At 39.6% G+C, this 14,278-nt stretch overlaps 1 protein-coding gene across 5 annotated transcripts in view; it reads right to left on the bottom strand.

Annotated features, from left to right (window-relative positions):
- The window catches only part of TOLLIP (toll interacting protein), a 33,392-nt gene that overhangs the window by 17,651 nt on the left and 1,463 nt on the right, over positions 1–14,278 (bottom strand). For all 5 annotated transcript variants that reach the window (XM_083511798.1, XM_083511800.1, XM_083511797.1 and 2 more), the window contains exon 2: positions 392–541. In XM_083511798.1, coding sequence (XP_083367924.1) covers positions 392–541 — 150 coding nt within the window. The remainder of the gene's footprint in view (positions 1–391; positions 542–14,278) is intronic.

The following is a 14,278-nucleotide window of genomic DNA, read 5'->3' as shown; positions in this document are numbered from 1 at the left end:
TCTAAATAAGCACTTCAAAACCACCACAAAAATGTTAAATGTCCGAAGTTAGATGATGAAAAACCTACTGATGGACAGCACATGTTCTCTCAGTTCCTATATACTGCCTTCACAGTAGATGCTGATGAGTGGTTTCATAGGAAGATTACACTAATATGCACTGAAATCATGCAATTCTGAACATAAATAGCAAGTGAAAACTGTATGCAGTTAGTTGTACCCTGCAAGATCAATGCAAACTGCTTATTAGCCAGGAACCAGTGATACTCTTTTTAAAGCTACTGTCAGCGTCTGTGCATAATAACTATGACAACACTGTATTTAGCACTACATCCCAGGAATCTACAAAATGTAAACATGTGCCACATCTAACATGTACATTTCAAAATACCTGCACTACAGTGATGCTCAGTCTCCCAACAGTACCCATTGCTCCTCCGTACTGTAATTGTTGAGCTGCTTGAGCATCCAATTGGATCTGTTGCTGTTGCTGAGTTGGGGTGATCCGAAGGAAATCTTGAGGAAGTTCACCAATATACACCTGTACAAGAAACACATAAACCAAAAATATAATCCTCTTTGTTCCACCCTGCAATCTCCTATTTGGTCCTTTTAAATATATTTCACTCACAACTCGCTAGTATCCCCCTATCTACTTTGTAACCCCACTTCAACATAAGCTGCCAGGAAGAACTGGGTGCATTATGAGACATGTACAACCAATGCAAAACTGACTCTTTTAGACATCTGAAATGGAAATTCTTAATAATAAATATTGTGAAAATTGACACCACTCTGATTAGGACTCCCAAGCCCCAGGTAAAAAGGACATCAATGAAACAGGGAAATACCTGATTTGAGAATTTGAAGAGCTAAAGCAGGGTTGAGCTTTTTGAGCAAGATCACAAAAATATTTTATATTTTCGAACTATTTTTAAAGGAATACGTCAAAAATGACTCTGCTGACATGGGTTGCCATACATCTGGATTTTCCTGGACATGTTGCTGATTTCCACCCGGACACTGCTTCCAACTGTAGTATTCCGGGTATGTCCAGGAAAGTCTGGACGTATAGCAACCTTAACTGCTAAAAACAAAGTTTAGTCGATTTTACTATTTATCTAACCGTGGCTAGTGACTGTTAGCTATCCCCAGTACTTTTTTTCTAAAAAAATGTTTAAGGGTACTCTCATTTCCCTACTCATATTGAAATACTGCCCCTCAATGAGGCCAAACGTAGATTCACAAAATGTTTAAGGGTATGCGTACTCCCAGAGAAAAAGCACTGGCTATGCCTCTTTAGGATTGGAAGAAAGAAAAATGAGATGAATTTTTATAAGTCATCCAATAAAAAACCCAGATACAAAATTTTGTGGAGTATTTTCTAACAAAGTGTGCCTACAATGTAGCTTGGGTCTCAAAAAAAGGTACATGTGTTTTGCAACAGGAGCAGAGTACTATAATCTGCTTGTTTCAATAAATTTGCTCTTTTTACCCCAACATGGTAAACAAAAACTAAGAAAGTAATGTAAGAAAACTTTAGGGGGTATTTTTCTACCCGAAGCCAAATTCAAATACTTCTTGAGGTAGTAAAATGTCCCCAAAATAAAGCTATGTGTGGTATATTTCAAAAGGAAAGTAGCTACTTACTTCTCTGGGTCAGTTCTCCCATTTGTAATATTCAGTTGGTTTACTTGGTACTGTAGTTTTTTTTTTGCCCCAACCATTTTCATTTATTTATAGAAAGGAATCTGTAAATGGTAAGTGGCTGCAATTTGGGGACAGTGTTTACTATGAAGGGGGGGGGAATACAATGAAGGATTACAATTTATGTTTACTTTTGTGAAAATTATGCAAACAAATGTGCACCAGAATTTCAACCCCTTTTTTCATATGAAACTTTAGTCTGCAATACTCCTGCTCATTGACATGCCCACATACCAACATTTATGAAATTCAAGATTCTGATTACAGAGTAAATTTAGAAACAAGGGTTGAAGTAGCCACATGAGCAAGATTCTTACATAAAGGAAAGGTAGAAAACTGTGCTTATTTAATATTCCACAATGCAAAGAGTTCTAAAACTGTATATCATAGGTAAAGCCTACTTTAACACTGTACCAGTCTTTTGCTATACTAATTGAGCTAACATGTTAGGGATTCTAACAAAAGACAACCGTAACAGGCAAGCTCAACAACCTTCGGTGCCCTGGTTTTTACTTTCTGAAATATGGCAACCCTACCCTAGAGTTCTCAACTCAAATACATGTCTTCATAAATAGCATCGTTTCCAGGGATATATAGGCCTTGGGCTACAGTTTTGTAATATGGCAGAGAGCTACTCATGTTCTCCAAGATAACATCTTTGAAGTGTAGGAGTTAACATAAAATTTAATTAGCAGAAGCAGAAGCTCCTACTTCTGCCTCCGGACCGCAGCAAGATTAAATGCAGCTGGTAGGAGCTGAAATGCACTGAAGAAGTTTCAAGAGGAGGAATACTGCTGTCCTACAAAGACTCGTTTAGGGCTCCTTCAAGAGTATCAAGAATATCACAGCTGAGCATGAAAAAACCCCAAGTAACATACAAAGACAACTCAATATGTTGTGGATTCTGTAATGGAAAAAGCATTCTTGCCTTTAAAAGGAAACATTTTTGCAAGTGATTTTCCTCAACTTCCCCCTGGCAGCTAACATTGACACTATGACCAACTATAACACCAGCAGCATAGTAATGAATTCCTCATCCATTACTAGTATGCCTTTCATTGTCCCTAGAAAAGTGTCTGAAAAACTAAAGTTTATCTGAACATATGTATTTTTTAATCCAGAGAATTCCCAGAGCAACTCATTTACAAAACCAGTTAAAATTTGCAAGCAATAAAATCAGTTTAGAACACTATAACAAAATAAGACATAATGCAAGAACTGCAAACATCATAACCAGGAAAGGAGTTTTTCCTGTGCTAAATAAACCTTCACCAAGGACAAAATCAAAAGTCAGGACAGCACTACTGAAATGGCCATATCTCCAGTCACCATCTCTCTTACCTATGGTATCCAGAGAAGAGCCTCCAAGACAGATCTTAATGCATGGGGAGGCTTGGGGGGGGGGGGTTGGTACTTAAGATATCCAGGCCTCAAGCTCCTTGGGCTTTAAAAGTTAAAATCACCACTTTGAATCATTCTTGGAAACAGACCACTAACAAATTGTCCTGCATTAACTCCGTATCACCCTTTACTGCCTGCCAAACAGCTGGATCTAGAACATCTTGTTTTCTGATGATTCAGCTAATGAAGAATACTGTCCTACAATATGCAAATGCTTGACTAGAAACTAATGTTAAGAATAAAGATGAAGAAAAATGTCTATCAAATTAAAATAAAATGAACATTTATTTTTTAAAATATATTGTAAAGTTATGCAAGGAAAGACCTATTCTGGTTACAAACTTGTAAAATAAGAGTCTTATCTTAGTTACACAGTATACCAAAATTATCACCTTAGGTTATATAAATAACAAGTCCAAATTGCTTTATATAATCATTTGCTCTGCAGAAAAGTTTACTTTACAAACACTTTCATCCTTTGTTTCATGTTACTCACCTCTCAGTTCAGTTTCAGAGAGAGGACAGAAGTAACTTGTAAAACCTCTGTACGATACTGCACAGACATTTAATCAGTATGCAGCAGGGAAACTTGTATTTATGCTTGAGAACCAGAATGAAATGCACACTCAATTGGTTTTACACACAAGGCAGAAAAACAGATTATAGGTCACAGCTATCATAGAATCTTAGAGTTGGAAGGGACACCAAGGGTCATCTAGTCCAACCCCCTGCAATGCAGAAATCTCAGGTAAAGCATCCTTGACAGATGGCCATCCAACCTCTGTTTAAAAACCTTGAAGGAAGGAGAGTCCACCACCTCTTGTGGGAGTCTGTTCCACTGATGAACAGCTCTTAGTGTCAGAAAGTTTTTCAGAATGTTTAGTCAGAATCTCCTTTCATGCAACTTGAAGCCACTGGTTCGAGTCCTACCTTCCTGAGCAGGAGAAAACAAGTATGATCCCCCTTCATGTGACAGCCCTTAAGCTATTTGAACATGGCTATCATATCTCCTCTTAGTCTCTTTTTCAGGCTAAACATACCCAGCTCCTTCAAGTGTTCCTCATAAGGTTTAGTTCCTAGACCCTTGATCATCTTGGTTGCCCTCGTCTGCACATGTTCCAGCTTGTCAACATCCTTCTTAAATTGTGGTGCCCAGAACTGGACGCAGTATTCCAAGTGTGGTCTGACTAAGGCAGAACACAGTGGTACTATTACTTCCCTTGATCTGGACACTATACTTCTGTTGATGCAGTCCAGAACAGCATTAGCTTTTTTTGCTGCTGCATCACACTGTTGACCCATGTTAAGCTTGTGGTCCACGAAGGCCCCTAGATCCTTTTCACATGTACTGCTAGTAAGCCAGGTGTCCCCCTTCCTATATTAGTGCATCTGGTTCTTCCGTCCTAAGTTACATCTGTCCCTACTGAAATTCATTTTGTTAGCTTGTGCTCAGTTCTCCAATCTGTTAAGGTCATTTTGAATTCTGATTCTGTCTTCTGCAGCTTTAGCTACCCTTCCCAGTTTAGTGTCATCAGCAAATTTGATGAGCATCCCCTCAATTCCTTCATCTGAGTTGAACAACAGACCCAGGACAGAACGCTGCAGCACCCCACTTTTCACTTTTTTCCAGGATGACGAGGAACCATTAATGAGTTCTCTTTGGGTCTGGTCAGTCAACCAGCTATAAATCCACCTAACAGTTACCTTGTTCAACCCACATTTTACCAGCTTTCTCACAAGAATACCATGGGGGACTTTTTCAAAAGCCTTACTGAAATCAAGATACACTATGTCCACAGCATTTCTCTGATACACCAAGTTTTTAATTCCATCAAAAAATGGTAATACTAATGGTGTTACCCCCGCCCAGCAGTCCAAATAGTCTTTAACACACACACACACACAGATTTTCCTAATAAGCAAAAACAAGCTAGCCAACTTAAGAAATTGGCTTCTACATAAGATACATAGACTAGATGCTGTTTGTCAAAAACTGTGGTTTGGAAATTGTACCATAAAAGTCTATCAAAGTTAAGATTCTTCAATACTGACAATGTATAACATAATTAATTTACAATTATGAAAAATACAATGGAAAAAGTAAAAATCCATATTAAAAGTTGGGGGGGGGACCCTATCAAAAAAATGAGAACCAGGAATTCAACAAAAGGCCCAAAAAGTACACAGTGCTATAGAGTTGGTACAGTACACTGGGTAAGAGACAAAGGGTGGAAACCAATATTGTGCCAGCAAAATGTTGGTTGGGGGGTTGCTGATGGCTGCAGGGTGAAGAAGTTTGTGTGAGCTGAAGTCCATTCTGGAAGCAAGACACCACAGCTGCATAGTGGTATATAAGCATATTTTTAATGATTATAATAGGCTACTGTTAAAGTGCACAAAATCTGAACACCACAATATATTTGATTATAACCAAAACTGAATCTTCTGAATTTGACAACTGATAATAGGATATAACTTAGGAGAATCCTTTATTTATTTATAAAACTTTCACTTGTTTTTGCATAACACTAAACAAACATAATATTTGAACACAGTGAGATCATTCAAGACAACAACAACAGCTTGGATCCTAAACAGCCTAATGTTAAGTTAATTGAAGGAGGCTGATGAGGGTAGGATAGAACAGGTAGGAAAATATGCTTCTGCAAAGTTGCTTTAGTTAACTTATATTATGATCCAAACTATTTTCATACTGATTATGTTTGTGCACACATTCAAAACTGGATTTATGATGCACAAAAGAAGTCCTTCTTCCTCCGGATCTATGATGCACAAAAGAATTTGCTTCTTATCCTAAAAAGCTGAGTGCCTTCTCACTCCACTAGCTGAACACAAGAGCACAGCAGCATATTTTTTTGAAGTTCTAAATACGAGCAATGAACTTTGTTTTAAAGAGCTTTCAAGCCAAGTTTTTTCTAAGCTCCAACTGAAGCGTGCATACATGCTTAAAACAAAACAAAACACCAAACAGTAATTTCAACCAAAAAGCAGCAGGGATTATACAGAGTGTACCTGTCTAGCAACGCACAGAGATAAAAACTAGAAAAGCAGACTTTACAAGTCTTTTCAGATTAAGCCTCCATAAATCTACTCCCCGGGGGAAATTGTCCCTGTCCCTCTGGCACAACAGGGCGCACAGAAGCAGAGAGATCCCCAGAGTTCTCTGAAAATTGCAGAGAACTGAAAGCAGCACCTTATATCAAGGTGGGCAGAAGATAGATGAGGATCTATTACCTTACATGTGGGTGACTGGCAGCATAAGTACAAAAGCTTAATCTCCCATCACTTTAAACAACTGCAACAAAAAAGGAACCCCCTTAAATTTGTTTGCTGAAGTGAAGAAATCTTGGGCGAGGAGGAGGAGAAACTAGGAATGGATTTTTATGGGTAATGGCTCAGTTCTACTACTAAAAACAACTTCCTTGATTGAGAATGTGCTTCGATACACTCTGTAGCTCAGTTCTAAGTGTATGTCCCCCACCCTGCCACAAATCTGCACCCGGCTCCAGTTGGTGAATGTAGGGTTCTGAGTAGGCATTTATAGATTAGTACTAAGGCTCCAAACCTGCAGTCTACGTTGGATGTCTCCGATCTGATACTTTAAATGCATGAGGGAACTATGTTTTTTTCCAAAGCTATGTTACTTGAGTTGTAAAAATAGCATTTGTGCTGTCGTTTACATGAAAGGCATTTCCCTCACCTATTAGTTAGAACTAGAAACATCTTGTATGTATTTCCATCTCTTACGTTTGTTGAACTGGGTTATCTGTAATACATGTAATTTTACAGACCCTCATGCCACCCTAGATTGTTAATGAAGCCACAAACTACAACAAGTATTTATTTTAAGAACAGTTTAGAAAGGCACGTAAAGGAGTATATCCATCTCAAAATCTGCTTGGTATGCTAATTAGAGCCAGTTCACGAGAACCACAAAGCTCAACTATTTATTCACTCACAGCTGCAGAGAAGTGCAAACATACTCGAGTTATTTAAACATACTGTACAAGATTTTTAAAAATCTTTTGACCATATTATTTCTTCTAAAATAACCCTTTTTATAGATAGTTTTGCACTGTCAACCCCCACATACTTTTTGAAATAAGCTAAAATCCACATGAAATAGTATAGTGCCATTACAGATAAGCAAACTGATCTCAAAGAATTCTGAACTCCCACACAATGCATTTCCAAAGCAGACTGTCCTTGCCTAGCAATGGGGAAAAGTATCATTACAGTAGAGGAAAAATGGCTGTCGGATTAACTGCCTTTGAAGGCAATATACCTTCAAAGGCCATATTGGCTGTGGGTCTTGGGGGACCTGCTCCCTGCCTTGCAGGCCTCTTCTGCCAAGCCTAGGAGGGTATGGCCCAGACTAACTGCAGTACAAAAGCTGAGACATCTGAATGGGCTCTTGGGTTGGGTATTGCTTAGTGGGTCTTGTTATTTTTATTACTCAAGTTGTTTTAAATGGTTTTCAACTACTTTCTAACTTGGTTTAAATTTGGGGTTTTGTTGCTTTTAACTGAAAGACATGGGATGTGCCTGGGTAGAGATTAGTTGGGAAGAATGGGGCGGGGGGCAATCACAGTGGTTCAGGGTAGGGGTTGTGGGAGACAAGACAGGCTAGGTAATAGACACGTGGCAGTTAGTGACTGTGCCATGTGCCAGTCCCCTCTTCTAACCAGGGGAGTTGTCCTCTCAGTCAGTCCTCGGGTCTGCAGCTGCTGTTGCTGAATGCCAGGTCAACTGAGTAAGATCTCATTTATACATGATTTGACTGTGGATGAGGAGGCTGATCTGGTCTGTATGACTGTGACCTGCGTGGGTGAGCAGAGCTGAGTTGGTCTCATGCAGCTGTGCCCACCTGGATAGTCAGTGCAGCATCAGGGCAGACTTGAGGGTCGAGGAGGGGGAGCTGCTGTGGTCTATTCCAGTTGTCAGGGATGCCTAACGCCTTCTCTTCAACTAGGTGTTTGGCTGATTAATATTCCATGGCTTTTTATATGTGTTTGTGGGAAGGGGAGCTCTTGGTTTGGTTTTTGTTTTAATATGTTTCTGGTATTCTCATTTTTTTATTTTCCGTTATGAACTGCCCTGGGATCTTCAGATGAAGGGAAGTACAAACTGAATAAATAATAACCACAACAATAAAACAAAATGAGAAAAACTAAGAGTTAACATGAAGTGAAATGCTACACTTGCACAGGAATATCATTTGAATGAATGAATACCTTGTATTGACATTGTTATTTCCTTGAAAGTGGCAGTTGCTAAAGCACCATCACTGGTGGCTGCATGTACAGCTATGAGAAGGTACCAGCTAAGGCAAACAGAACCCTCTCTGCAAGCCCACCATAGCCTGAAGGAAGTCCTACACACTCCAAAACTGACTGTCCTGTGTGAACTGGTCCTAAGGTTCAAACTGCGTGCATGTGAAATGTATGAATATTCTCTAGACTTACTTCAAATGCATTAGTTACATAAAGAATAAGGCTTAGGGGAGTGAAGTTTCCAGTACAATAATTTGCTTTACCTTTTTGATATCTTAAGATATGCTTTTTGTCCATTAAGACATTATCTATGCTACAGAAGAGATGCAACAGATTTTGCAAAGGCCCCCAGGCTACAAAAGTGTCTGACATTTATTGGGGGGTTTAATGTTCAATTTAATTTATGACATTTGGGGACAAATTTCACTACTTTCTCTGAGTATAGGATACATTTTAAATCGCTTTCAAAATGAAAGCTGAAGTTATAGTTACAGTGGTTGAGTTAGAACAAATAGTGTAACAGTCTGCAAGTAAACAAAGTAATTCTCTTGCTCACTGCTAGAAACTAAATCACTACAAGGCTAAAGGATGTAAGCGAAGATGCTTCACAATCCACAAGGGTATCAACAAGAAATTCATAACCCATCCCTGTTAGCAAAACAGAACAGCTTATACAGTACTATAAACAAGCCTAGATAGGTACACTTGATTTTAAGTGTGAAAACTGTAAAATAATAGAATCAGAATTGTAGATTTGGAAGGGACTCCCCACAGGCAATCTGCCAAAGTGTAGAGCCTTTGGCCCAGTTCTCAAATTTGTTACGGCAATCCTGAATCCCTATTCTGTGGCAATAGCTATCCCTCCCAATTTGGTGTGGTCTGAGACAGGAGTGCTGCTCTATTGGCATTTCACCAAAATAAGAACAAAGATACAAGACAAACAAATTACAATACCCCCAGGGGCACGCCAACAGATACTTAGTTATTGTGGGCAATGATCAACAGTAGGAAATACAAATAGAAAAAATTGAAGGAGTTCTTGAAGTGAATTATGTCCTTTTTGCAAGATGCAAGTGCAGGTTGAGCTGATGCATTTTATGAGTTGAGGACCAGAACTAACAGTTTATGCAACAACACCATGAGAAAATATACAAAAGGGCACATAACTGTGAACTCCATCCCTACAGACCACTCAGTAAAGCCTTACCTCTGCTATGAACTGTCTAGACTAGTACCTAGAGCAGGCATAGGCAAACTTGACCCTCCAGATGTTTTGGAACTACAACTACCATCATCCCTGACCACTGGTCCTGTTAGCTAGGGATGATGGGAGTTGTAGGCCAAAAACATCTGGAGGGCCAAGTCTGCCTATGCCTGACCTAGAGTGTAGATGGGCTAAGGAATGCATATGATCCCAGGAGAAGTCCCTCTCCCACCCTACACTATGGTAGGGATGGTTACAGTGACTTACCCATTGTAAGGATTATAACTAGATAATGCATATGAAGTGCTATGAAAACAAGGAGCACTATGCAAATGTTATGTCTTATTTACGCTGGGAGGCCTTGGCCATGAATCTCATGCTTTTGTCAAAGGTCAAGAGAAAAAATGGAGGTGGGAGAAGCTTTTCTGCAATGTCATTAGGCCATTTGATGGGCAACCAAGAAGTAAACGGAAGATACCCAAATGAAGCAGGTAATCTAATCTTGAAGAAGAATGCATAGCAGTTATATTGCTATGAATATTCTAAACAATTCTAGAGGGGTCTCCCCACCCCTTGCCTACTGAAATCCTGTGAAGTTCAGGTGGAGTGGAGTAGATGGTCCAAAAATAAATTAATGCTATATATCCATATTGGAAGGTGGCACAAGATTAAGGTCAAATACAAGTGAAAGTTAGCCAATTGACTAGATCAGAGGTTTTCAACCTTTTTGAGTTCACAGCTCCCTTTACCAAGTACATTCTTTCTGCGGCACCCTTGTGGGGCTTGGGAGCCCAGTTATGTCACCCCTTGCCTGCAGAGCTGTCAGCCTTTCATCATTTTTCAAACACCCTCCCTTGTGGCGTGTTCCCTCAGCTTCCTCTCCTCCCCCCTCTCCTTAGGAGTCCTCTGGGCAGCTGCAGCCATTGGTATCTGAGCTGCCCCCAACCCAACCAGAGACTAGCCAAAGTTGAACGGGAGGCCAACACCTTACCTTGGGAGGCAGCAACAAGTGCTGCCAGACCTGCGTGGCAGAAAGGCTCCCCTTCAGCACCAGGCACTCAGCTCCAAGACAGGCCTTTCACACAGCAAACAAATGAAAGGCCAGCACAGTGCCTGCCTGCCTCCCACTTGTCTGTTCATTCCCAACAGCAAGGGCTGGTGGGCTAGCTGGCTGGGCTCCCTTGCCTGCTTACTCTGAGGCCGCCTCAGCTCCTGGCAACCAGTACCTCTTGGCCAGCCCCAGAGGCACCATTAATCAATGGAGCTTGTAGCCAGGGCTGCTGCAACAAACAGATGTGCAAGCCTTTGGGAGGCAGAGATGCAAGAGGGCATCAGAGGGAAGTAAAGAAGGACAGAGGCCAGTGTTGCTCGCAGCACTCCTGACCATCATTCAAGGCACCCCAGAGTGCCATGGCACACTGGTTGAAAAACACTGGACTAGAGATTTAGTATGCAATCCTTTACAAACTTTTGGGAGTAAGTCCCATTTAATTCACTAAGACTTATTTCTGTGTAGACATGCATAGGATTGTGCTCTTAAGGTAATTCTGAGTTGATTTAGTATATTAGGAATTGCAAATACCTTCCTCCAGTTAAGAAAGAATAGACTTACATGTTCAATAAGGTTTTATTAAATTCCCCCAGTGATGCTTTGAAAGGATATAAAATGGAACCTTCAAAGTTAGTGTTAAGTCAGTGCAAATCTCAGGACTTACTCATACTGAGGCATGCCTCATTCGTTTATGCATTATTCAGTTGTCCATCACTTTCCGGTGGTAATTTTGCAAGCAATAAAGCTGAAACCTCACACTTATTTGAATGCAACCCCCACTAAACTCTGGCTTATTTCTCCCAGATAATTGAGTGTAAACCTTTGCTGTCACTGTAGCTGCACTACTGGTTTTAAAAGGAGCTGCTATGATCAGATGTATCATACTTTACACCTTCTGAAATGGCACCAATTCAAATTCTATAAAATAGCATTTTTATTACATTTTCAGATCATCCCGCAGCCTACTCAGGATGGTGCACAATAAAGAAGGTAAAAACTGAAACACAAAGCTATGATGCAAAGAAAGAGAGGTAAATCTACAAAAATACAACAAAAGAGAACTCAAAACACTGTTCCCCTAGCCAAGAACAAGATTTTTAAAATATGGCCAGACTATTCACATTATTTATTAAAACAATAATTTAAAAATAACCTGTGTAAAAAGTAGGTCAGGGCGATATCTTCTTTTCAGTATCATGATATATCACCAGATAAACACTGTGATTTTGAGATATCACAATGTCTTAAATAAGGATGGAACTACAGTATATAGAGGTGGGAAGGGAGACAGACACAAGGGAGATGCAGGCACAGAAGGGGAGAAGGGAGGAAAGAGGCTTAAACAACAGGGCAAAGTTTATTTTTATGTCATTGCCGATGGTATCAAAGGCCACTGAGAGATCCAGCAGAACTAGGAAACAGCTTTTACCTCTGCCCCTAGCCTGGGGGCCCGTCAGAGATCATCGACCAGCGCGACCAAGGCAGTTTCAGTCCCATAATGAGACCTGAATCCAGACTGGAAGGGATCCAAATGGTCCACATCCTCCAGGCATGCTTGGGAGTTGTTAAGCAACCACCCGCTCAATCATCTTAGTGTGTGCTACTCACACTAATGACATTTTCAAGAGACAAGATAACATCCATGCAGTAATACTGAGAGATTGTAAACCAAAACTATTATGAACTTAGCCACAGCTTGTAATTTGAGTCATTGTTTGTTCCCCTGCAATGTGCGCTATATTAATCTCACTGAATTCAATAGGATTTGGGCCATGGTAAGGAATTTTTAACTGAGGGTGGATCATCAAGAACAGGTGTAGACAGTAATACTAGTGGTGGAAGCAACTGTATTTGTGCCTTGGAATGGTATATTAAGTTTTAGTGAAAATGTGTTAAGGAATTGTTTTCTCTTAAGTGGAAGCATGCACAAGGAAAGAAACTGTCATGAATACAATATATTGCTTTCCACAAAGTTTACATTGCAGCACTATCATGCACATTCTGGAAAAGCAATGGGTCACTGCTAACCTGCATTTTGATGTAATCTTGGAGGAAGCAGTCATTCATCAGCCTTCCAAAAATTAACAGATCTAATACTCTACAAGGATGTATCTACAAAGGCCTTTCTGCCAATTCTATCTGTAATGGGTCAAGTAGTTCTGGCCTTCAGACTAATGTGTAGAGAACAAAGCAACCCCTAAAAATGCAGATCCTTCATCTGGGGCAATTTGCTGCCAAAATTATCTACAGTTATCTCTTTGTAAGGAGAAGCCTGCATGAGCTGATCAGGGACAGGCGGACATATAGACAGAGTCTATGACCTTCTTGCCTCTTCAAGTTCAACTATTGTGAACAACAATTGTTTAAACCCATCATATTTACAGTTCAGTTCTTGACAATGTATTTGAATGGCCACTACTGTCGACACCAAAAAATAATTAATCAAGGGAGATGACCTGCAGACAAATCTGATCCTCTACAGTTGTCTGTACACAGTACACTGGTAAGATTTCAGTTTTTGGCATTTTAAAAAATTAATAATTTTTTTATTAAAACAATAAGAAAAATGTAAAACTGTGGCCAGAGTACCACAAATAATGTGCTGGAATTCCATACATGTGAACTGTCATAAATACATCATCTTTTAAATACAGATTTTCCCTAGGGCAGAGGACACCATCACAGCTTTGTAATGAGAAGAAAAACTTAGCTCTTTAGCATCCTTCAGTGGCTATGTGGTTACACTACACTTCTAGAAACTGCCTTCTAAAATATACGAGGAACTGGCAGTACTTGTTTTGGCACTGCAGCCACCTGGCAGAATAGAATGCTTATGCATCACTGTCTCAAGTCTCCCTCTGCACCAAAAATCTGTCAAGACATGAAAATATGATCCAGGCAAGAGTCTTAGAATTTTTTGTATCAAATACAGAATCAAGTCATCCAAGGAGACTAAATACAATGGTTTGAATACTGGAGAGGAAATGCAAGGCAAGCAGGTCTTCTACAAGGAAAAATTGCAAAGTGGGAGGGGTTATTAAAAGATTATTTTGGCTCCAGACATTAACAATACTGTTATCACTGGAAAAAATAAAAATACTAAAATGCTGTATTCACACAAACACCCCTGAAGAATATATGTATGTATTGCTGTATAACCCCTACTATGTGATTTTATTTGCACTTCATTTGTATATAATTCCTTGTAATTTCAAAAATGTCAAGTTAGCCAACATGCAAATACAAGCCCCTTTAGTGCTAACTCCCGGGCGCAAATAAGAATTAGGAAAAAAACCAAGGAGCAGATCAGAGATCTACAAGAAAACAGGACTGATAGAAAACAGAAGATGGCTGACTAGCCTTTATCATCTTAAGCATTTTGTCAAGCCACAACTTCCCAAATGCCTGTGGAAGCGAAAGAATACTTCATTATGTACATGGGCAAAGGCAAATTCACATACTATGTATTCACTATGTAACGAAATGTCCTATAGGTTACAGGACAAGACTTCTTCAAAAATGGTTTTTTAACTTAATTTATTATGTATTTATTTAAAACGTTTGAATGATAAACCCTTCTTCCTGGTTACTTTTTTTTTTAAGGAGGAAGACTATAATTTG

Source organism: Podarcis liolepis (genome assembly GCF_965112155.1).
Source record: "Podarcis liolepis genome assembly, chromosome: 1".
NCBI classification, from domain to species: domain Eukaryota; kingdom Metazoa; phylum Chordata; class Lepidosauria; order Squamata; family Lacertidae; genus Podarcis; species Podarcis liolepis.
This window is presented reverse-complemented; position numbering and strand designations above follow the sequence as displayed.